This window comes from Anomaloglossus baeobatrachus, chromosome 5 (assembly GCF_048569485.1).
Source record: "Anomaloglossus baeobatrachus isolate aAnoBae1 chromosome 5, aAnoBae1.hap1, whole genome shotgun sequence".
NCBI lineage: Eukaryota > Metazoa > Chordata > Amphibia > Anura > Aromobatidae > Anomaloglossus > Anomaloglossus baeobatrachus.
This window is the reverse complement of record NC_134357.1, coordinates 247,998,997-248,024,484: the sequence shown is the minus strand read 5'-3', so window position 1 is coordinate 248,024,484 and position 25,488 is coordinate 247,998,997. Positions and strand designations below refer to the sequence as shown.

At 48.4% G+C, this 25,488-nt stretch overlaps 1 protein-coding gene across 4 annotated transcripts in view; it reads right to left on the bottom strand.

The window, feature by feature from the left end:
* Nucleotides 1–25,488, bottom strand: part of LOC142311155 (uncharacterized) — a 51,363-nt gene that overhangs the window by 21,829 nt on the left and 4,046 nt on the right. For all 4 annotated transcript variants that reach the window (XM_075349331.1, XM_075349332.1, XM_075349330.1 and 1 more), the window contains exon 2: nucleotides 388–512. In XM_075349331.1, coding sequence (XP_075205446.1) covers nucleotides 388–465 — 78 coding nt within the window. In that variant the 5' untranslated portion in view covers nucleotides 466–512. The remainder of the gene's footprint in view (nucleotides 1–387; nucleotides 513–25,488) is intronic.

Below are 25,488 nucleotides of genomic sequence, written 5' to 3'. Positions count from 1 at the left end.
CTAAGAAAAAAAGAACTAAAACTAGAATGTGTATGGGAGAGATGATAGTAAATAGTCACCACCCACCAGCTTAGAGTGAACTGCAAATTAAGAGATAGCACCTGCAGAGAAAAACTGGCAAAAAGCAGGATTCAAGTCATATAATAGCCATAAGTAGCATTAATTCTCTACAGGTTATTCTGAAAAGTAACTCTAAAGTATGATTACCCTTTAAAACAGGTAAGAGTAATTTCTGGTGACACGATTTCTAAAATCTCCCATGTATAACATACAGATTTACTAATTCAGATAAGGCTAATGTATATGTTCACCGTACACCTGTGGTGTTCATACAACTGCATAAAGTGAGACATACCCCCAATGTCTACCCCGAATCCCTATGCTCACCTCTCCAGTCAGCAGGTAAATGATCTCTAGGGTGAGCTTTAATATTCTCCTAGTCACATGACTCCTGCTTTTTTCCATACCGAAGCCTCAGAAAAAGGACCGTGTCTGTGATGCACGGGGTGATTCTAAGGTAGAAACAGATGCACAAAGATAACCAAAGTTTACATTAGGACCAGCTACTGTGAGGAGTTATAAATCCAGGTTACAGTACTACTGTAGCTTAGATGTTAGAGAAACACAGCTTGAAGTCAATCATTGGCAAAGATTGACTTTGCCAATGATTGACTTGATACCAGCAGCACTCATAGAGCCCCACATAAGAACTCTGCCACCACCATGTATTACTGTAAGCGCCATGCATTTTTCTAAATGCATGGTGCATACAGTGACATATAGTGGTGGCGGTGTCCTTATGTGGGGCTCTATGAGTGCTGCTCCTATTGGGGAGCTACATTTCATTGATGGTATCATGAATTCACAGATGTACTGCTCTATACTGAAAGAGAAGATGCTATCACTCTGTGCCCTTGGTAGACGTGCACTTTTCCAACATGACAATTATCCAAAACAGACATTTGTTGCACTTATGAAGAACAGGGAAAACGTGATTCAGTGGTAAGGTATGACTCCTGATCTGAACCCAATCAAACACCTAGGCGGAAGTCTGCAGAGATAAGGTGTTATTCCTCTCCATCCAGAATCCAAGCTCTAAAACAGGTTGTTCTTAAAGAATGGAAAATGATAGATGTTGCAATATGTGGCCAACTTGTTCCTTTCATGCCTAGAAGACCTGATACTGTCCTTAAGAATCATGGAGGTCATACAAAATATTAGGTGTCGTAGCTTTGATGATGTGGGGGTCTAATCATTTTTGCATCAACTAATTTGAGTAAAACTGAAGATTTTGTAATGACAGTTCTAACCTTACTCTCATGTTATGGGTTAAACAAATGTTCAATTAAACTCAGTCTAATTCAGTCTTGTCAAAATTTTGAAAAGTGTTCTTGTATTCAGTGAGATATTGATTAAAGTCTTATTTTTCCACTACTCATTTAGGAGGAGCACTATATACCGTATTTTTCGCTTTATAAGACGCACCTGATTATAAGACGCACCCCCAAATTTGGTGAAGGAAAAGAGAATTTTTTTTTAATGTTAAATGGGGTCCATCTTATAATGCTAGTGTTCATCTAACAAATCATATAGGGTATATGTCCCTCATAGCCCCCCATCCTAAAATTAGCCCCCTTAATCTGGATATGGCCCCCTTATATTGAATATAGCCCCCTTGTGCTGGCACACGTTCCCCTGTGCTGCCTATGGCCCCCTATGGATTGCACAGTCCCCTGTGCTGCCTATGGCCCCCTATGGATGGCACACATTCCCCTGTGCTGCCTATGGCCCCCTATGGATTGCACACATTCCCCTGTGCTGCCTATGGCCCCCTATGGATTGCATACGTTCCCCTGTGCTGCCTATGGCACCCTATGGATTGCATACGTTCCTCTGTGCTGCCTATGGCCCCTTAAGGATTGCATACGTTCCCCTGTGCTTCCTATGGCCCCTATGGATTGCACATGTTCCCCTGTGTTAGATATCGCCCCCATGCTGCTGCCCATAGTAAAATAAAACACTCTTTCCTTACCTTCTCCAGCGCTGATCTCCCTCCTGTCTCCCTCCGTGCTTCTCTTCCTCCACTTCCTGGTTCTTGGTGCGGTCATGTGATCGGCACAGCAGAGTGATATCATCTCTGCATGCCTGATCACAGTGGAAGCAGGGACACCGGGGAGAAACGCTGGAGGAGGTAAGTAAAGCTTTTTTATTTTAGGATGAGCAGCAGCATGGGGGCCATATCTAACACAGGGGGGGCATGTACCATCTCAGTGGGGCGCAGGCTCATATAATATGCACCGCTCCCCCAGCCCGTCACTGCGGTGCAATTTCAGCACCACGGTGATGGACAGCGGCTGTGCACATTATATGAGCGGGAGCAGGAGATCAAACTCTGCCCCCCCCCCTCCCGTATATTCGGCTTATAAGACGCACCCCCTACTTTCCCCCAAAATTTGGGGGAACAAAAGTGCGTATAAAGCGAAAACTACGATATATATTATATACACACACATACACATACATACATACATATATATATATATATATATATATATATACATACACACACACACACACACTACAGTTCAAAAGTTTAGGGTCACTTAGATATTTCCTTATTTTTGAAAGTAAAGCACATTATTTTATTTTTTCAATGAAGCTAACATTAAACAGAAATCCCCTCTATACATTGTTAATGTGGTGAATGACTATTCTAGCTTCAAACATCTGGTTTTTAATGCAATATCTACATAGGTGTATAGAGGCTCATTTCCAACAACCACCACTCCAGTGTTCCAATGGTACATTGTGTTTGCTAACTGTGTTATAAGGCTAATGGATGTTTAGAAATCCCTTGGAAACAGATCTGCAAGTATGTTAGCACAGCTGAAAAAAGTTTTGCTGATTAGAGAAGCTATAAAACTGACCTTCCTTTGAGCTAGTGGAGAATCTGGAGCTTTACATTTGTTGGTTTCATTAAACTCTCAAAATGGCCAGAAAAAGAAAACTTTCATGAGAAACTCGACAGTCTATTCTTGTTCTTAGAAATGAAGGATAAATATAAAAAAAAAAAAGAACAAAACCGCTCACCACTGCAGAGACAAGCCTGAATATATCCTCCTGTTAATTTCCCTTGGTCCTGCACGGATTACGGCAGCAAGCCGAGAAGGTAATAGAACAAAGCAGTGGAAAGGATCCAGCTGGACTCCAAAGGGATAAATAAAAATGCTTCTTTATTTGTATGAATTCGATTAAAAATATATATCCATTTTTCATGTAAAGACACCGGCTTGTTCACACTGATGAATGGCAGATGTATACCACAACGCGTTTCAGCGGGACGCCTTCCTCAGGTCAACTGACCTGAGGAAGGCGTCCCGCCGAAACGCGTTGTAGTATAAATCTGCCATTCATCAGTGTGAACATTTTGAGTCCCTTTGGAGTCCAGCTGGATCCTTTCCACTGCTTTGTTCTAGAAATGAAGGATATTCCATGCGAGAAATTGCCAAGAAACTGAAGATTTCCTACAACGGTGTGTACTACTCCCTTCAGAGGAGAGCACAAACAGGCTCTAACCAGAGTAGAAAGAGATGTGGGAGGCCGCGCTGCACAACTGAGCAACAAGACAAGTACATTAAAGTCTCTAGTTTGAGAAATCCACGCCTCACAGGTCCTCAACTGGCAGCTTCATTAAATAGTACCCACAAAACGCCAGTGTCAATGTCTACAGTGGAGAGGGGACTCCGGGATGCTGGTCTTCAGGGCAGAGTGGCAAAGAAAAAAACATATCTGAGACTGGCTAATAAAAGGAAAAGATTAATATGGGCAAAAGAACCCAGACACTGGACAGAGGAAGATTGGAAAAAAGTGTTCTGGACAGACGAATCGAAGTTTGAGGTGTTTGGATCACACAGAAGAACATTTATGAAACGCAGAACAACTGAAAAGATGCTGGAAGAGTGCGTGACGCCATCTGTCAAGCATGGTGGAGGTAATGTGATGGTCTGGGGTTGCTTTGGTTCTGGTAAAGTGGGAGATTTGTACAAGGTAAAAGAGATTTTGGATAAAGAAGGCTATCACTCCATTTTGCAATGCCATGCCATATCCTGTGGACAGCGCTTGATTGGAGACAATTTCATCCTACAACAGGACAATGACCCAATGCACACCTCCAAATTATGCATGAATTATTTAGGGAAGAAGCAGCAGCTGATATTCTATATTTAGTGGAGTGGCCAGCCCAGACACCAGATCACAACCATATTGAGCTGTTGTGAGAGCAGCTTGACCGTATGGTACGCAAAAGGTGCCCATCAAGCCAATCCAACTTGTGGAGGGGGGAAGCATGGGGTGAAATATCTCCAGAATACCTCATCAAATTAACAGCTAGAATGCCAAAGGTCTGCAAAGCTGGAATTACTGCAAAGAGATTATTCTGTGACGAAAGCAAAGTGTGAAGAGAAAATTATTATTTCAACTAAAAATCATTATTTCTATCCTAGTCAATGTCTGGACGATATTTTCTATTCATATGCAACTCATTTGATAAATAAAAGTATGATTTTTCATGAAAAAATTTCAGGGACAAAATTGTCTGGAGGACCCCAAACTCTTGAACAGTAGTGTATGCGCGCACGCACATGCATGCACACATGCACACACACACACACACACACACACAGAAATTTTAATACTTAATTTTTATCATTTACAAAAGTGAATGAACAAAAGAGAAATTAAATCAAATCAATATGTAGTGTGACCATCCTTTGCCCTCATAACAGCATCAATCCTTCTAGATATACTTACACACAGTTTTTGAAGGAACTCGGCATGAAATTTGTTCCAAACATCCTAGAGAACTAACCGCAGGTCTTCTATGGATGTAGACTTGCACAAGCCCTTCTATCTCTTCATGTATTCCCAGACAGACTCAATGCTGAGATCAGGGCTCTGTGGGATCCAGATCTCTTTCAGGACTCATTCTTATTTACACCGAGATCGTTTGTACTGACATTGGCTATATGTGTCGGGTCGTTGTCCTGTCGGAGAATACATTTGGAACCATTCAGATGCCTCTCTGATGATATTACATGATGGATAAGTATCAGCCTCTATTTCCCAACATTGAGGAGACCAGTAATCCAGACCAAACCCCCAACTCCATTTTCTGAAATGACCCCAAACTTGTAATGAACTTCCACCGTACTTCACTGTTACCTGCAGACACTCATTATTGTACCGCTCTCCAGTCCTTCAGAGAACAAACTGTTTTCAGTTACAACCAAAAATTAACACATTTTGCCTGAACAATCCCGAGCACCTGCTGCCATTCTTCTGCACCACAGATCATATGTTATCATGCATAGTTGAGTCACGTGGCCTTGTTTCCATGTCAAAAGTATGGTTTATAGCCACAATTCTTCCATAAAGACCACTTTTGGCCAGACTTCTCTGTACTGTAGATAGGTGTAGCTGGGTCTCACGGGTTCCTGCTATTTGTGAGCTGATGGCAGTATTGGACATCTTCCAATTTCAAAGTGAAGTAAACATCATCTGCTACACTAGGTTTCCTTGGCCAATCCCTGAGTCAACAGTCCTACACGTTGCCAGTTCTTGGTGTCTTCATTGCTCTAGAAATACAGGTTGATAGTTATCTACCATGCAATACCATCAGGGAGGTGTCTGATGGGCTCCAAATGTATTCTGCAGTAGGACAACCAACCCAAACATAGAGCCAATGTCATTAAGAATTCTAATCATAGAATAGAAGAACAAGGAGTTCTGGAAGTGATATTTTTGGCCCCCACAGAGCCCTGATCTCAACCTCATTGAGTCTGTCTGGGATTGTATGAAGAGACAGATTGTTTTGCTCACGCCTCATACAGAAGATCTGTGGTTAGTTCTCCAAGATGTTTGGAACAACCTCCCTGATGAGCTCCTTCAAAAACTGTGCAAGTGGAACTAGAAGAATTGAAGCTTTGATGCCGTTTTAAAAGCAACACACCAAATATTGGTCATTCACTTTGCATTTTCTTAATTGCAAAAAATAAACTATCAACACTTTGATTTTTGAAGCACTCTTACTTTGCATTTTTTTCCACACCTACCTAAAGACATTCACAAAATACTGTATATATTCTACACTGAACAAAAATATAAACACAACACTTTGGTTTTTTCTCCCATTTTTCATCAGCTGAACTCTAAGATCAAAATCCTTTTCTATGTACACAGGAGGCCTTTTTTCTCAAGTATTGTTCACAAATTTGTCTAAGGCCGGTTTCAGGCGTCCGTGTTTAATCTGGAACAAGCCACACACATGGGTATTGTCATACGTGTGTCACGCGTGTGACATCTGTGTTTGCATACGTGTGAAATGTACCGGAGAAAAACACGCGTCTTTGTAATAAAAAGATGTACTATATTCATCTGTATCCAGCACTGCTGTCTGTCTTCAGCTCTACTGTCTCCTGCTTCTGACCCCTGCTAATTATGCTCATTGAATATTAATTGCACTGAGGACCTGGAAGCAGGAGCATCGCCGGGAACAGCCTTGCGTGGACAGGGGAGTATACAGCAAGCAGTGTGTGTGCAGTGACGAACAGGAGGTCATCGGAGTTCCCAATGAACTCTGATGACACACCCGCGACGCAGCGGGTATCACGATGGTGACGTCACGGGTTCATCAGAGTTCATTGGGAACTCAAAAACCTCCTGGACGTCACTGCTTGCTTGCTGAATACTCACCTGTCACTGGCGATGTTGTACCCTGCTATGCTGTCCTCGGTGATGTCTCCGGCAATGCTGCTGCTTCCAGGTCCAAAGTGGGTGCAGTGAATATTCAATGATCATAATTAGCATGGGTCAGAAGCAGGAGACAGCAGAGCCGGAGAAAGCAGCACTGGATACAGGTGAATATAGAAAATCTTTTTATTTCATAGACACGTGTTTTCTCATCAGTGTATGAACCATGTGACACCCGTGATGCTAAAGAAGAAACAGACATGTCTCCATGTGAAAACACAGACGTGTGTGCAACTCCACATGGGTACGGGTGGCATCTGTGTTAAAAACGGATGTCACATGTACCTAAAACACGGACGTCTGAAACCGACCTAAATCTGTGTTAGTGAACACTTCTCCTCTGCGGAGATAATCCATCCACCTAATAGCTGTGGCATATCAAGAAGCAGATAGCAAGATTATTGCACAGGTGTGCCTTAGGCTGACCACAATAAAAGGCCACTCTAAAATGTGCAGTTTTACAGTATTTGGGGGTCTAGAGGGGTCAGAAAACCAGTCAGTATCTGGTGTGACCACCATTTGCCTCATGCAGTGATACACATCTTCACATAGAGTTGATCAGGTTGCTGATTGTGGCTTGTGCAATGTCGCTCCAGTCCTCTTCAATGGCTGTGTGAAGCTGCTGGATATTGTCAGGAACTTGAACACTGTTGTATACGCCGATCCAGAGCATCCCAAACATGCTGAATGGGGGACATGTTTGGTGAGTATGCTGGCCATGCACGAACGGGGATGTTTTCAGCTTCCAGGACTTGTGTACAGATCATTGCAACATGGAGCTGCAGATCATCATGCCGCAACATGAGGTGATGAAGGTGTATGAATGGCACAACAATGGGCCCCAGGGTTTCGTCACAGTATCTGTGTGCATTCAAAATGTCATCAATAAAATGCACCTGTTTTTTGTCCATAACATACGCTTGCCCATACAGTAACCCCACCACTACATCCGCCACTACACATCGCCTCCCATTCAGAACAATAGGAGGTGGATGTGCAGTACCTGGCCTCGGCCACTATCACAAGACACAGCACCATCGGAGTTGAGGATTTCCAGCTGCCTGCTCCTGCGCTTGGACAGAGAACAGCTGATCAGTAAGGGTGCGGGGTGTCGTACACTGGCTAATCAGACATTGATGACCTATGCTAAGGATAGGCCATCAATGTAAAAGTAGTGGACAAACCCTTTAACGTGGCAAAGGAGAAGAGCTCACTAAGGCTGGAGTCACACTTCTGCGTATCTCACGGGCGTCTCGCACCACATCACCAGGCATGGCCACACACTCTCCGGACAGGAGCGTCTCAGTTGCATAATCATGAAGCTGACGCGCTCCTGTCAGAACGGTGTGTGGCTGTGCCGGGTGATGCAATGCGAGACTCGTGCAAGTGTGACTCCGGCCTTAGGCCCTGTGCGCACACTGCGTTTTTACCTGAGGTTTTACCGCAGAAATTTCTTGAGAAATGTTTGTAATCTCTCTACAGACATTTCCCAGCAAAACCTATGGAAAAAAATATAACTGTGCACACACTGCGTTTTTTTCTCAAGAAAATTCTTTCTGCAGAATTTGAGAAAATTTCTTGAGAAAATGTGCATGTCACTTCTTTTCTGCAGGTACCTGCGGTATTTCACTCCATTCACTGTAATGTAATCACGAAATACCGCGGGTATACCGCAGGTAGCAAATGATGTGCGGTATACCCTAGGTATAGCCACGGTTTACCTGCGGTAATGTACATCGCTTCCCTGCGAAGTGATGTCATTATGACAGAAGAGGAAGCGGAGCAGAGAGTAAACACACACAGATCACACTCCTTGGACGCCGCACAGAAGCACTTCTGTGTGACCTCCGGCGGGTGCCCGTGCAGTCTGTGTCCCGCTCCAGCCCCGCGACTGCCTGCACTGCAGTATCAGCAGCTTCTCACACTGCAGTATCAGCAGCTTCTCACATAGCAGTGCATGCAGCCGCGGGGATGACAGGCGCTGCTGTCAGGAGGTTAGATGAGATCGTTACCTGCTGTGACGATCTCCTGTTCTCCTGACGTCAGCCCTGTCACTGCCTTCTATGCCCGTCTCGCGGGCGGCCTGAGACTGTCACTAGCGGTGACGTCACAGGCTCTCGCGATACTGCTGAGAACGCGGCGGGCATAGAAGTCAGTGACAGCGCTGACTTCAGGAGAGCAGGAGATCGTCACAGCAGGTAATGATCTCATCTAACCTCCTGATGGGATGCTCGTCATCCCCTGCAGTGACCTGGACTGACCTATTGATGTTAGCTCAGGTCACTGCATTGCTCTCCCAGCCAATGGGGAACATTTTGTGCTTCATTGACTGGGACAGTAAGTATGGTATAGATCGTCGTGTGACCCCCTTCCTGGATTACGCCGGACCTGGAATTGATTGTTCTTTTCAATAAATTGGTGAAAGGGGGAATGTTTTGGGGAGTGTTTTTTCAAATAAAACTTTTTTTGTTGTCTATTTTTTTTTTTATTACTGACTGGGTTGGTGATGTCGGGTATCTGATAAACGTGTGACATCACTGACCCCAGGGCTTGATGCCAGGTGACATTACACATCTGGCATCAACGCCATATATTACCCCGTTTGCGACTGCACAAGGGCAACGGGATGAGTTGGGGCAAAGCGCCAGGATTGGCACGACTAATGGATGCGCCACTTCTGGGGCGGCTGTAGCCTGCTATTTTTAGGCTGGGGAGTGTCCAATAACAGTGGACCTCCCTCGTCTGAGAATACTAGACCACAGCTGTCCGCTTTACCTTGACTGGTGACCCAATTTGGGGGGGAACCCACGTTTTTTGTTTTAAATTATTTATTTAATGTAAAATAACAGCGTGGGGTGCCCTCTGTTTTGGATTACCAGCCAAGGTGAAGCTGCCAGCTGTGGTCTGCAGGCTACAGCCGTCTGCTTTACCCTAGCTGGCTACAAAATATAGGGGGGACCTCATGTCGTGTTTTTTTTTAATTATTTATTTATTTTTTGGCTAAATACAAGGCTAGGCACCCTTGAGTGCCACATGAAAGTCACTAAAAGGTGCCAGCTTAGAAAATGCAGGGAGGTGGGACATTATATAGGTCTTTCTCATCTATTATCTATCTATTAATCTATCCATCTTTCCCTCTATCCATTATCTGTCTGTCTATCATCTATTATCTATATTATTTATTGCAGTTACAGCATAAAAAACCGCAGAGACCAACCTGCGGAAAAACCGCGGCAAAAACGCATGCGTTTTTCCCGCGGTTTTGATGCATTTTTTACCGCAGATGCGGTAATCTTCAACTCCCAGAAGTTTCTCAAGAAATTTTCTTGAGAAAAATCACTTTTTTAGTGCGCACATAGCCTTACACAGATTTAGGCACATTTGTGTCAACATTTGAGAGGAAAAGGTCTGTCTTGTGCATAGAAAAAGTCTTAGTTCAACTCATGAAAAATGAAATAAAAAATAAAGTGTTGTTTCTATTTTTATCCAGTGTATATAATGTAGGCTGAGTGGCGTGTAATTCCTGATCATCAGACACACAATACAAGCAGAGCTAGTCCAGCACTAGGGACGAGTCAGCAGATCTGCACTGTATGTACACTTCACAGGTGCCCTAGGGACGAGTCAGCAGATCTGCACTGTATGTACACTTCACAGGTGCCCTAGGGACGAGTCAGCAGATCTGCACTGTATGTACACTTCACAGGTGCACTAGGGACGAGTCAGCAGATCTGCACTGTATGTACACTTCACAGGTGCCCTAGGGACGAGTCAGCAGATCTGCACTGTATGTACACTTCACAGGTGCCCTAGGGACGAGTCAGCAGATCTGCACTGTATGTACACTTCACAGGTGCACTAGGGACGGGTCAGCAGATCTGCTATGTATGTACACTTCACAGGTGCCCTAGGGACGAGTCAGCAGATCTGCACTGTATGTACACTTCACAGGTGCAGTAGGGACGAGTCAGCAGATCTGCACTGTATGTACACTTCACAGGTGCACTAGGGACGGGTCAGCAGATCTGCACTGGATGTACACTTCACAGGTGCAGTAGGGACGGGTCAGCAGATCTGCACTGTATGTACACTTCACAGGTGCACTAGGGACGAGTCAGCAGATCTGCACTGTATGTACACTTCACAGGTGCACGAGGGACGAGTCAGCAGATCTGCACTGTATGTACACTTCACAGGTGCACGAGGGACGAGTCAGCAGATCTGCACTGTATGTACACTTCACAGGTGCACTAGGGACGAGTCAGCAGATCTGCACTGTATGTACACTTCACAGGTGCACTAGGGACGAGTCAGCAGATCTGCACTGGATGTACACTTCACAGGTGCCCTAGGGACGAGTCAGCAGATCTGCACTGTATGTACACTTCACAGGTGCACTAGGGACGAGTCAGCAGATCTGCACTGTATGTACACTTCACAGGTGCAGTAGGGACGAGTCAGCAGATCTGCACTGTATGTACACTTCACAGGTGCACTAGGGACGGGTCAGCAGATCAGCTATGTATGTACACTTCACAGGTGCCCTAGGGACGAGTCAGCAGATCTGCACTGTATGTACACTTCACAGGTGCACTAGGGTCGAGTCAGCAGATCTGCACTGTATGTACACTTCACAGGTGCACTAGGGATGGGTCAGCAGATCTGCACTGTATGTACACTTCACAGGTGCAGTAGGGACGAGTCAGCAGATCTGCACTGTATGTACACTTCACAGGTGCACTAGGGACGAGTCAGCAGATCTGCACTGTATGTACACTTCACAGGTGCACTAGGGACAAGTCAGCAGATCTGCACTGTATGTACACTTCACAGGTGCACTAGGGACGAGTCAGCAGATCTGCACTGGATGTACACTTCACAGGTGCCCTAGGGACGAGTCAGCAGATCTGCACTGTATGTACACTTCACAGGTGCACTAGGGACGAGTCAGCAGATCTGCACTGTATGTACACTTCACAGGTGCAGTAGGGACGAGTCAGCAGATCTGCACTGTATGTACACTTCACAGGTGCACTAGGGACGGGTCAGCAGATCTGCTATGTATGTACACTTCACAGGTGCCCTAGGGACGAGTCAGCAGATCTGCACTGTATGTACACTTCACAGGTGCACTAGGGACGAGTCAGCAGATCTGCACTGTATGTACACTTCACAGGTGCACTAGGGATGGGTCAGCAGATCTGCACTGTATGTACACTTCACAGGTGCACTAGGGACGAGTCAGCAGATCTGCACTGTATGTACACTTCACAGGTGCACTAGGGACGAGCCAGCAGATCTGCACTGTATGTACACTTCACAGGTGCACTAGGGACGGGTCAGCAGATCTGCACTGTATATACACTTCACAGGTGCACTAGGGACGAGTCAGCAGATCTGCACTGGATATACACTTCACAGGTGCACTAGGGATGGGTCAGCAGATCTGCACTGTATGTACACTTCACAGGTGCACTAGGGACGGGTCAGCAGATCTGCACTGTATGTACACTTCACAGGTGCACTAGGGACGAGTCAGCAGATCTGCACTGTATGTACACTTCACAGGTGCACTAGGGACGAGTCAGCAGATCTGCACTGTATGTACACTTCACAGGTGCACTAGGGACGGGTCAGCAGATCTGCACTGTATATACACTTCACAGGTGCACTAGGGACGAGTCAGCAGATCTGCACTGGATATACACTTCACAGGTGCACTAGGGACGGGTCAGCAGATCTGCACTGTATGTACACTTCACAGGTGCACTAGGGACGGGTCAGCAGATCTGCACTGTATGTACACTTCACAGGTGCACTAGGGACGAGTCAGCAGATCTGCATTGGATATACACTTCATAGGTGCACTAGGGACGGGTCAGCAGATCTGCACTGTATGTACACTTCATAGGTGCACTAGGGACGGGTCAGCAGATCTGCACTGTATGTACACTTCACAGGTGCAGTAGGGACGAGTCAGCAGATCTGCACTGTATGTACACTTCACAGGTGCACTAGGGACGGGTCAGCAGATCTGCACTGGATGTACACTTCACAGGTGCAGTAGGAACGGGTCAGCAGATCTGCACTGTATGTACACTTCACAGGTGCACTAGGGACGAGTCAGCAGATCTGCACTGTATGTACACTTCACAGGTGCACTAGAGACGAGTCAGCACATCTGCACTGTATGTACACTTCACAGGTGCACTAGGGACGGGTTAGCAGATCTGCACTGGATGTACACTTCACAGGTGCACTAGGGACGAGTCAGCAGATCTGCACTGTATGTACACTTCACAGGTGCACTAGGGACGAGTCAGCAGATCTACACTGTATGTACACTTCACAGGTGCACTAGAGACGAGTCAGCAGATCTGCACTATATGTACACTTCACAGGTGCACTAGGGACGAGTCAGCAGATCTGCACTGTATGTACACTTCACAGGTGCACTAGGGACGGGTCAGCAGATCTGCACTGTATGTACACTTCACAGGTGCACTAGGGACGAGTCAGCAGATCTGCACTGTATGTACACTTCACAGGTGCACTAGGGACGAGTCAGCAGATCTGCACTGTATGTACACTTCACAGGTGCACTAGGGACGGGTCAGCAGATCTGCACTGTATATACACTTCACAGGTGCACTAGGGACGAGTCAGCAGATCTGCACTGGATATACACTTCACAGGTGCACTAGGGACGGGTCAGCAGATCTGCACTGTATGTACACTTCACAGGTGCACTAGGGACGGGTCAGCAGATCTGCACTGTATGTACACTTCACAGGTGCACTAGGGACGAGTCAGCAGATCTGCACTGTATGTACACTTCACAGGTGCACTAGGGACGGGTCAGCAGATCTGCACTGTATATACACTTCACAGGTGCACTAGGGACGAGTCAGCAGATCTGCACTGGATATACACTTCACAGGTGCACTAGGGACGGGTCAGCAGATCTGCACTGTATGTACACTTCACAGGTGCACTAGGGACGGGTCAGCAGATCTGCACTGTATGTACACTTCACAGGTGCACTAGGGACGAGTCAGCAGATCTGCACTGTATGTACACTTCACAGGTGCACTAGGGACGAGTCAGCAGATCTGCACTGTATGTACACTTCACAGGTGCACTAGGGACGAGTCAGCAGATCTGCACTGTATGTACACTTCACAGGTGCACTAGGGACGGGTCAGCAGATCTGCACTGTATATACACTTCACAGGTGCACTAGGGACGAGTCAGCAGATCTGCACTGGATATACACTTCACAGGTGCACTAAGGACGGGTTAGCAGATCTGCACTGGATGTACACTTCACAGGTGCACTAGGGACGAGTCAGCAGATCTGCACTGTATGTAAACTTCACAGGTGCACTAAGGACGGGTTAGCAGATCTGCACTGGATGTACACTTCACAGGTGCACTAGGGACGGGTCAGCAGATCTGCACTGTATGTACACTTCACAGGTGCACTAGGGACGAGTCAGCAGATCTGCACTGTATGTACACTTCACAGGTGCACTAGGGACGAGTCAGCAGATCTGCACTGTATGTACACTTCACAGGTGCACTAGGGATGGGTCAGCAGATCTGCACTGTATGTACACTTCACAGGTGCACTAGGGACGGGTCAGCAGATCTGCACTGTATATACACTTCACAGGTGCACTAGGGACGAGTCAGCAGATCTGCACTGGATATACATTTCACAGGTGCACTAGGGACGGGTCAGCAGATCTGCACTGGATATACACTTCACAGGTGCACTAGGGACGGGTCAGCAGATCTGCACTGTATGTACACTTCACAGGTGCACTAGGGACGGGTCAGCAGATCTGCACTGTATGTACACTTCACAGGTGCACTAGGGACGAGTCAGCAGATCTGCACTGGATATACACTTCATAGGTGCACTAGGGACGGGTCAGCAGATCTGCACTGTATGTACACTTCACAGGTGCACTAGGGACGAGTCAGCAGATCTGCACTGTATGTACACTTCACAGGTGCACTAGGGACGAGTCAGCAGATCTGCACTGTATGTACACTTCACAGGTGCACTAGGGACGAGTCAGCAGATCTGCACTGTATGTACACTTCACAGGTGCACTAGGGACGAGTCAGCAGATCTGCACTGTATGTACACTTCACAGGTGCACTAGGGACGAGTCAGCAGATCTGCACTGGATGTACACTTCACAGGTGCACTAGGGACGAGTCAGCAGATCTGCACTGGATGTACACTTCACAGGTGCACTAGTGACGAGTCAGCAGATCTGCACTGTATGTACACTTCACAGGTGCACTAGGGACGAGTCAGAAGATCTGCACTGTATGTACACTTCACAGGTGCACTAGGGACGAGTCAGCAGATCTACACTGTATGTACACTTCACAGGTGCACTAGGGACGAGTCAGCAGATCTGCACTGTATGTACACTTCACAGATGCACTAGGGACGAGTCAGCAGATCTGCACTGTATGTACACTTCACAGGTGCACTAGGGACGAGTCAGCAGATCTGCACTGTATGTACACTTCACAGGTGCACTAGGGACGAGTCAGCAGATCTGCACTGGATGTACACTTCACAGGTGCACTAGGGACGGGTCAGCAGATCTGCACTGTATGTACACTTCACAGATGCACTAGGGACGAGTCAGCAGATCTGCACTGTATGTACACTTCACAGGTGCACTAGGGACGAGTCAGCAGATCTGCACTGTATGTACACTTCACAGGTGCACTAGGGACGAGTCAGCAAATCTGCACTGTATGTACACGTCACAGGTGCACTAGGGACGAGTCAGCAGATCTGCACTGTATGTACACTTCACAGGTGCACTAGGGACGAGTCAGCAGATCTGCACTGTATGTACACTTCACAGGTGCACTAGGGACGGGTCAGCAGATCTGCACTGTATGTACACTTCACAGGTGCACTAGGGACGGGTCAGCAGATCTGCACTGTATGTACACTTCACAGGTGCACTAGGGACGAGTCAGCAGATCTGCACTGTATGTACACTTCACAGGTGCACTAGGGACGAGTCAGCAGATCTGCACTGGATGTACACTTCACAGGTGCCCTAGGGACGAGTCAGCAGATCTGCACTGTATGTACACTTCACAGGTGCACTAGGGACGAGTCAGCAGAGCTGCACTGGATGTACACTTCACAGGTGCACTAGGGACGAGTCAGCAGATCTGCACTGTATATACACTTCACAGGTGCACTAGGGACGAGTCAGCAGATCTGCACTGGATGTACACTTCACAGGTGCACTAGGGACGAGTCAGCAGATCTGCACTGGATGTACACTTCACAGGTGCACTAGGGACGAGTCAGCAGATCTGCACTGTATATACACTTCACAGGTGCACTAGGGACGGGTCAGCAGATCTGCACTGTATGTACACTTCACAGGTGCACTAGGGACGAGTCAGCAGATCTGCACTGTATATACACTTCACAGGTGCACTAGGGACGGGTCAGCAGATCTGCACTGGATATACACTTCACAGGTGCACTAGGGACGGGTCAGCAGATCTGCACTGTATATACACTTCACAGGTGCACTAGGGACGAGTCAGCAGATCTGCACTGTATGTACACTTCACAGGTGCACTAGGGACGAGTCAGCAGATCTGCACTGGATGTACACTTCACAGGTGCACTAGGGACGAGTCAGCAGATCTGCACTGTATATACACTTCACAGGTGCACTAGGGACGGGTCAGCAGATCTGCACTGGATATACACTTCACAGGTGCACTAGGGACGGGTCAGCAGATCTGCACTGTATATACACTTCACAGGTGCACTAGGGACGAGTCAGCAGATCTGCACTGTATGTACACTTCACAGGTGCACTAGGGACGAGTCAGCAGATCTGCACTGTATGTACACTTCACAGGTGCACTAGGGACGGGTCAGCAGATCTGCACTGTATATACACTTCACAGGTGCACTAGGGACGAGTCAGCAGATCTGCACTGGATATACACTTCACAGGTGCACTAGGGACGGGTCAGCAGATCTGCACTGTATGTACACTTCACAGGTGCACTAGGGACGAGTCAGCAGATCTGCACTGTATGTACACTTCACAGGTGCACTAGGGACGAGTCAGCAGATCTGCACTGTATGTACACTTCACAGGTGCACTAGGGACGGGTCAGCAGATCTGCACTGGATATACACTTCACAGGTGCACTAGGGACGGGTCAGCAGATCTGCACTGTATATACACTTCACAGGTGCACTAGGGACGGGTCAGCAGATCTGCACTGGATATACACTTCACAGGTGCACTAGGGACGAGTCAGCAGATCTGCACTGTATATACACTTCACAGGTGCACTAGGGACGAGTCAGCAGATCTGCACTGGATGTACACTTCACAGGTGCACTAGGGACGAGTCAGCAGATCTGCACTGTATGTACACTTCACAGGTGCACTAGGGACGAGTCAGCAGATCTGCACTGTATGTACACTTCACAGGTGCACTAGGGACGAGTCAGCAGATCTGCACTGTATGTACACTTCACAGGTGCACTAGGGACGGGTCAGCAGATCTGCACTGGATATACACTTCACAGGTGCACTAGGGACGGGTCAGCAGATCTGCACTGTATATACACTTCACAGGTGCACTAGGGACGGGTCAGCAGATCTGCACTGTATATACACTTCACAGGTGCACTAGGGACGGGTCAGCAGATCTGCACTGGATATACACTTCACAGGTGCACTAGGGACGAGTCAGCAGATCTGCACTGTATATACACTTCACAGGTGCACTAGGGACGAGTCAGCAGATCTGCACTGTATATACACTTCACAGGTGCACTAGGGACGAGTCAGCAGATCTGCACTGGATGTACACTTCACAGGTGCACTAGGGACGAGTCAGCAGATCTGCACTGTATATACACTTCACAGGTGCACTAGGGACGGGTCAGCAGATCTGCACTGGATGTACACTTCACAGGTGCACTAGGGACGGGTCAGCAGATCTGCACTGTATGTACACTTCACAGGTGCACTAGGGACGAGTCAGCAGATCTGCACTGTATATACACTTCACAGGTGCACTAGGGACGGGTCAGCAGATCTGCACTGGATGTACACTTCACAGGTGCACTAGGGACGGGTCAGCAGATCTGCACTGTATGTACACTTCACAGGTGCACTAGGGACGAGTCAGCAGATCTGCACTGTATGTACACTTCACAGGTGCACTAGGGACGGGTCAGCAGATCTGCACTGTATGTACACTTCACAGGTGCACTAGGGACGGGTCAGCAGATCTGCACTGTATGTACACTTCACAGGTGCACTAGGGACGGGTCAGCAGATCTGCACTGTATGTACACTTCACAGGTGCACTAGGGACGAGTCAGCAGATCTGCACTGTATGTACACTTCACAGGTGCACTAGGGACAGGTCAGCAGATCTGCACTGTATATACACTTCACAGGTGCACTAGGGACGAGTCAGCAGATCTGCACTGGATATACACTTCACAGGTGCACTAGGGACGGGTCAGCAGATCTGCACTGGATATACACTTCACAGGTGCACTAGGGACGGGTCAGCAGATCTGCACTGTATGTACACTTCACAGGTGCACTAGGGACGGGTCAGCAGATCTGCACTGTATGTACACTTCACAGGTGCACTAGGGACGAGTCAGCAGATCTGCACTGGATATACACTTCATAGGTGCACTAGGGACGGGTCAGCAGATCTGCACTGTATGTACACTTCACAGGTGCACTAGGGACGAGTCAGCAGATCTGCACTGTATGTACACTTCACAGGTGCACTAGGGACGAGTCAGCAGATCTGCACTGTATGTACACTTCACAGGTGCACTAGGGACGGGTCAGCAGATCTGCACTGGATGTACACTTCACAGGTGCACTAGGGACGAGTCAGCAGATCTGCACTGTATATACACTTCACAGGTGCACTAGGGACGAGTCAGCAGATCTGCACTGTATATACACTTCACAGGTGCACTAGGGACGAGTCAGCAGATCTGCACTGGATGTACACTTCACAGGTGCACTAGGGACGAGTCAGCAGATCTGCACTGTATATACACTTCACAGGTGCACTAGGGACGGGTCAGCAGATCTGCACTGTATATACACTTCACAGGTGCACTAGGGACGGGTCAGCAGATCTGCACTGGATATACACTTCACAGGTGCACTAGGGACGAGTCAGCAGATCTGCACTGTATATACACTTCACAGGTGCACTAGGGACGAGTCAGCAGATCTGCACTGTATATACACTTCACAGGTGCACTAGGGACGAGTCAGCAGATCTGCACTGGATGTACACTTCACAGGTGCACTAGGGACGGGTCAGCAGATCTGCACTGAATATACACTTTACAGGTGCACTATGGACGGTTCAGCAGATCTGCACTGTATGTACACTTCACAGGTGCACTAGGGACGGGTCAGCAGATCTGCACTGTATGTACACTTCACAGGTGCACTAGGGACGGGTCAGCAGATCTGCACTGTATGTACACTTCACAGGTGCACTAGGGACGGGTCAGCAGATCTGCACTGTATGTACACTTCACAGGTGCACTAGGGACGAGTCAGCAGATCTGCACTGTATATACACTTCACAGGTGCACTAGGGACGAGTCAGCAGATCTGCACTGTATGTACACTTCACAGGTGCACTAGGGACGGGTCAGCAGATCTGCACTGTATATACACTTCACAGGTGCACTAGGGACGAGTCAGCAGATCTGCACTGGATATACACTTCACAGGTGCACTAGGGACGGGTCAGCAGATCTGCACTGTATGTACACTTCACAGGTGCACTAGGGACGAGTCAGCAGATCTGCACTGTATGTACACTTCACAGGTGCACTAGGGACGAGTCAGCAGATCTGCACTGTATGTACACTTCACAGGTGCACTAGGGACGGGTCAGCAGATCTGCACTGGATATACACTTCACAGGTGCACTAGGGACGGGTCAGCAGATCTGCACTGTATATACACTTCACAGGTGCACTAGGGACGGGTCAGCAGATCTGCACTGTATATACACTTCACAGGTGCACTAGGGACGGGTCAGCAGATCTGCACTGGATATACACTTCACAGGTGCACTAGGGACGAGTCAGCAGATCTGCACTGTATATACACTTCACAGGTGCACTAGGGACGAGTCAGCAGATCTGCACTGTATATACACTTCACAGGTGCACTAGGGACGAGTCAGCAGATCTGCACTGGATGTACACTTCACAGGTGCACTAGGGACGAGTCAGCAGATCTGCACTGTATATACACTTCACAGGTGCACTAGGGACGGGTCAGCAGATCTGCACTGGATGTACATTTCACAGGTGCACTAGGGACGGGTCAGCAGATCTGCACTGTATGTACACTTCACAGGTGCACTAGGGACGAGTCAGCAGATCTGCACTGGATGTACACTTCACAGGTGCACTAGGGACGGGTCAGCAGATCTGCACTGGATGTACACTTCACAGGTGCACTAGGGACGAGTCAGCAGATCTGCACTGTATGTACACTTCACAGGTGCACTAGGGACGGGTCAGCAGATCTGCACTGTATGTACACTTCACAGGTGCACTAGGGACGGGTCAGCAGATCTGCACTGTATGTACACTTCACAGGTGCACTAGGGACGGGTCAGCAGATCTGCACTGTATGTACACTTCACAGGTGCACTAGGGACGGGTCAGCAGATCTGCACTGTATGTACACTTCACAGGTGCACTAGGGACGAGTCAGCAGATCTGCACTGTATGTACACTTCACAGGTGCACTAGGGACAGGTCAGCAGATCTGCACTGTATATACACTTCACAGGTGCACTAGGGACGAGTCAGCAGATCTGCACTGGATATACACTTCACAGGTGCACTAGGGACGGGTCAGCAGATCTGCACTGGATATACACTTCACAGGTGCACTAGGGACGGGTCAGCAGATCTGCACTGTATGTACACTTCACAGGTGCACTAGGGACGGGTCAGCAGATCTGCACTGTATGTACACTTCACAGGTGCACTAGGGACGAGTCAGCAGATCTGCACTGGATATACACTTCATAGGTGCACTAGGGACGGGTCAGCAGATCTGCACTGTATGTACACTTCACAGGTGCACTAGGGACGAGTCAGCAGATCTGCACTGTATGTACACTTCACAGGTGCACTAGGGACGAGTCAGCAGATCTGCACTGTATGTACACTTCACAGGTGCACTAGGGACGGGTCAGCAGATCTGCACTGGATGTACACTTCACAGGTGCACTAGGGACGAGTCAGCAGATCTGCACTGTATATACACTTCACAGGTGCACTAGGGACGAGTCAGCAGATCTGCACTGTATATACACTTCACAGGTGCACTAGGGACGAGTCAGCAGATCTGCACTGGATGTACACTTCACAGGTGCACTAGGGACGAGTCAGCAGATCTGCACTGTATATACACTTCACAGGTGCACTAGGGACGGGTCAGCAGATCTGCACTGTATGTACACTTCACAGGTGCACTAGGGACGAGTCAGCAGATCTGCACTGTATATACACTTCACAGGTGCACTAGGGACGGGTCAGCAGATCTGCACTGGATGTACACTTCACAGGTGCACTAGGGACGGGTCAGCAGATCTGCACTGTATGTACACTTCACAGGTGCACTAGGGACGAGTCAGCAGATCTGCACTGTATGTACACTTCACAGGTGCACTAGGGACGGGTCAGCAGATCTGCACTGGATATACACTTCACAGGTGCACTAGGGACGGGTCAGCAGATCTGCACTGTATATACACTTCACAGGTGCACTAGGGACGGGTCAGCAGATCTGCACTGTATATACACTTCACAGGTGCACTAGGGACGGGTCAGCAGATCTGCACTGGATATACACTTCACAGGTGCACTAGGGACGAGTCAGCAGATCTGCACTGTATATACACTTCACAGGTGCACTAGGGACGAGTCAGCAGATCTGCACTGTATATACACTTCACAGGTGCACTAGGGACGAGTCAGCAGATCTGCACTGTATATACACTTCACAGGTGCACTAGGGACGGGTCAGCAGATCTGCACTGGATGTACACTTCACAGGTGCACTAGGGACGGGTCAGCAGATCTGCACTGTATGTACACTTCACAGGTGCACTAGGGACGAGTCAGCAGATCTGCACTGTATATACACTTCACAGGTGCACTAGGGACGGGTCAGCAGATCTGCACTGGATGTACACTTCACAGGTGCACTAGGGACGGGTCAGCAGATCTGCACTGTATGTACACTTCACAGGTGCACTAGGGACGAGTCAGCAGATCTGCACTGTATGTACACTTCACAGGTGCACTAGGGACGGGTCAGCAGATCTGCACTGTATGTACACTTCACAGGTGCACTAGGGACGGGTCAGCAGATCTGCACTGTATGTACACTTCACAGGTGCACTAGGGACGGGTCAGCAGATCTGCACTGTATGTACACTTCACAGGTGCACTAGGGACGAGTCAGCAGATCTGCACTGTATGTACACTTCACAGGTGCACTAGGGACAGGTCAGCAGATCTGCACTGTATATACACTTCACAGGTGCACTAGGGACGAGTCAGCAGATCTGCACTGGATATACACTTCACAGGTGCACTAGGGACGGGTCAGCAGATCTGCACTGGATATACACTTCACAGGTGCACTAGGGACGGGTCAGCAGATCTGCACTGTATGTACACTTCACAGGTGCACTAGGGACGAGTCAGCAGATCTGCACTGTATGTACACTTCACAGGTGCACTAGGGACGAGTCAGCAGATCTGCACTGTATGTACACTTCACAGGTGCACTAGGGACGGGTCAGCAGATCTGCACTGGATGTACACTTCACAGGTGCACTAGGGACGAGTCAGCAGATCTGCACTGTATATACACTTCACAGGTGCACTAGGGACGAGTCAGCAGATCTGCACTGTATATACACTTCACAGGTGCACTAGGGACGAGTCAGCAGATCTGCACTGGATGTACACTTCACAGGTGCACTAGGGACGAGTCAGCAGATCTGCACTGTATATACACTTCACAGGTGCACTAGGGACGGGTCAGCAGATCTGCACTGTATGTACACTTCACAGGTGCACTAGGGACGAGTCAGCAGATCTGCACTGTATATACACTTCACAGGTGCACTAGGGACGGGTCAGCAGATCTGCACTGGATGTACACTTCACAGGTGCACTAGGGACGGGTCAGCAGATCTGCACTGTATGTACACTTCACAGGTGCACTAGGGACGGGTCAGCAGATCTGCACTGTATGTACACTTCACAGGTGCACTAGGGACGAGTCAGCAGATCTGCACTGGATATACACTTCACAGGTGCACTAGGGACGGGTCAGCAGATCTGCACTGGATATACACTTCACAGGTGCACTAGGGATGAGTCAGCAGATCTGCACTTTATGTACACTTCACAGGTGCACTAGGGACGGGTCAGCAGATCTGCACTGTATGTACACTTCACAGGTGCACTAGGGACGAGTCAGCAGATCTGCACTGTATGTACACTTCACAGGTGCACTAGGGACGGGTCAGCAGATCTGCACTGGATGTACACTTCACAGGTGCACTAGGGACGAGTCAGCAGATCTGCACTGTATGTACACTTCACAGGTGCACTAGGGACGAGTCAGCAGATCTGCACTGGATGTACACTTCACAGGTGCACTAGGGACGAGTCAGCAGATCTGCACTGTATGTACACTTCACAGATGCACTAGGGACGGGTCAGCAGATCTGCACTGTATGTACACTTCACAGGTGCACTAGGGACGAGTCAGCAGATCTGCACTGTATGTACACTTCACAGGTGCACTAGGGACGAGTCAGCAGATCTGCACTGTATATACACTTCACAGGTGCACTAGGGACGAGTCAGCAGATCTGCACTGTATATACACGTCACAGGTGCACTAGGGACGAGTCAGCAGATCTGCACTGTATGTACACTTCACAGGTGCACGAGGGACGGGTCAGCAGATCTGCACTGTATGTACACTTCACAGGTGCACTAGGGACGAGTCAGCAGATCTGCACTGGATGTACACTTCACAGGTGCACTAGGGACGAGTCAGCAGATCTGCACTGTATGTACACTTCACAGGTGCACTAGAGACGAGTCAGCAGATCTGCACTGTATGTACACTTCACAGGTGCACTAGGGACGAGTCAGCAGATCTGCACTGTATGTACACTTCACAGGTGCACGAGGGACGGGTCAGCAGATCTGCACTGTATGTACACTTCACAGGTGCACTAGGGACGAGTCAGCAGATCTGCACTGGATGTACACTTCACAGGTGCACTAGGGACGAGTCAGCAGATCTGCACTGTATGTACACTTCACAGGTGCACTAGGGACGAGTCAGCAGATCTGCACTGTATGTACACTTCACAGGTGCACTAGGGATGGGTCAGCAGATCTGCACTGTATGTACACTTCACAGGTGCACTAGGGACGAGTCAGCAGATCTGCACTGTATATACACTTCACAGGTGCACTAGGGACGAGTCAGCAGAGCTGCACTGTATGTACACTTCACAGGTGCACTAGGGACGAGTCAGCAGATCTGCACTGTATGTACACTTCACAGGTGCACTAGGGACGAGTCAGCAGATCTGCACTGTATGTACACTTCACAGGTGCAGTAGGGACGAGTCAGCAGATCTGCACTGTATGTACACTTCACAGGTGCACTAGGGACGAGTCAGCAGATCTGCACTGTATGTACACTTCACAGGTGCACTAGGGACGAGTCAGCAGATCTGCACTGTATATACACTTCACAGGTGCACTAGGGACGAGTCAGCAGATCTGCACTGTATGTACACTTCACAGGTGCACGAGGGACGGGTCAGCAGATCTGCACTGTATGTACACTTCACAGGTGCACTAGGGACGAGTCAGCAGATCTGCACTGTATGTACACTTCACAGGTGCACGAGGGACGGGTCAGCAGATCTGCACTGTATGTACACTTCACAGATGCACAAGGGACGAGTCAGCAGATCTGCACTGTATGTACACTTCACAGGTGCACTAGGGACGGGTCAGCAGATCTGCACTGTATGTACACTTCACAGGTGCACTAGGGACGAGTCAGCAGATCTGCACTGGATGTACACTTCACAGGTGCACTAGGGACGAGTCAGCAGATCTGCACTGTATGTACACTTCACAGGTGCACTAGGGACGAGTCAGCAGATCTGCACTGTATGTACACTTCACAGGTGCACTAGGGACGGGTCAGCAGATCTGCACTGTATGTACACTTCACAGGTGCACTAGGGACGGGTCAGCAGATCTGCACTGTATATACACTTCACAGGTGCACTAGGGACGAGTCAGCAGAGCTGCACTGTATGTACACTTCACAGGTGCACTAGGGACGAGTCAGCAGATCTGCACTGTATGTACACTTCACAGGTGCACTAGGGACGAGTCAGCAGATCTGCACTGTATGTACACTTCACAGGTGCAGTAGGGACGAGTCAGCAGATCTGCACTGTATGTACACTTCACAGGTGCACTAGGGACGAGTCAGCAGATCTGCA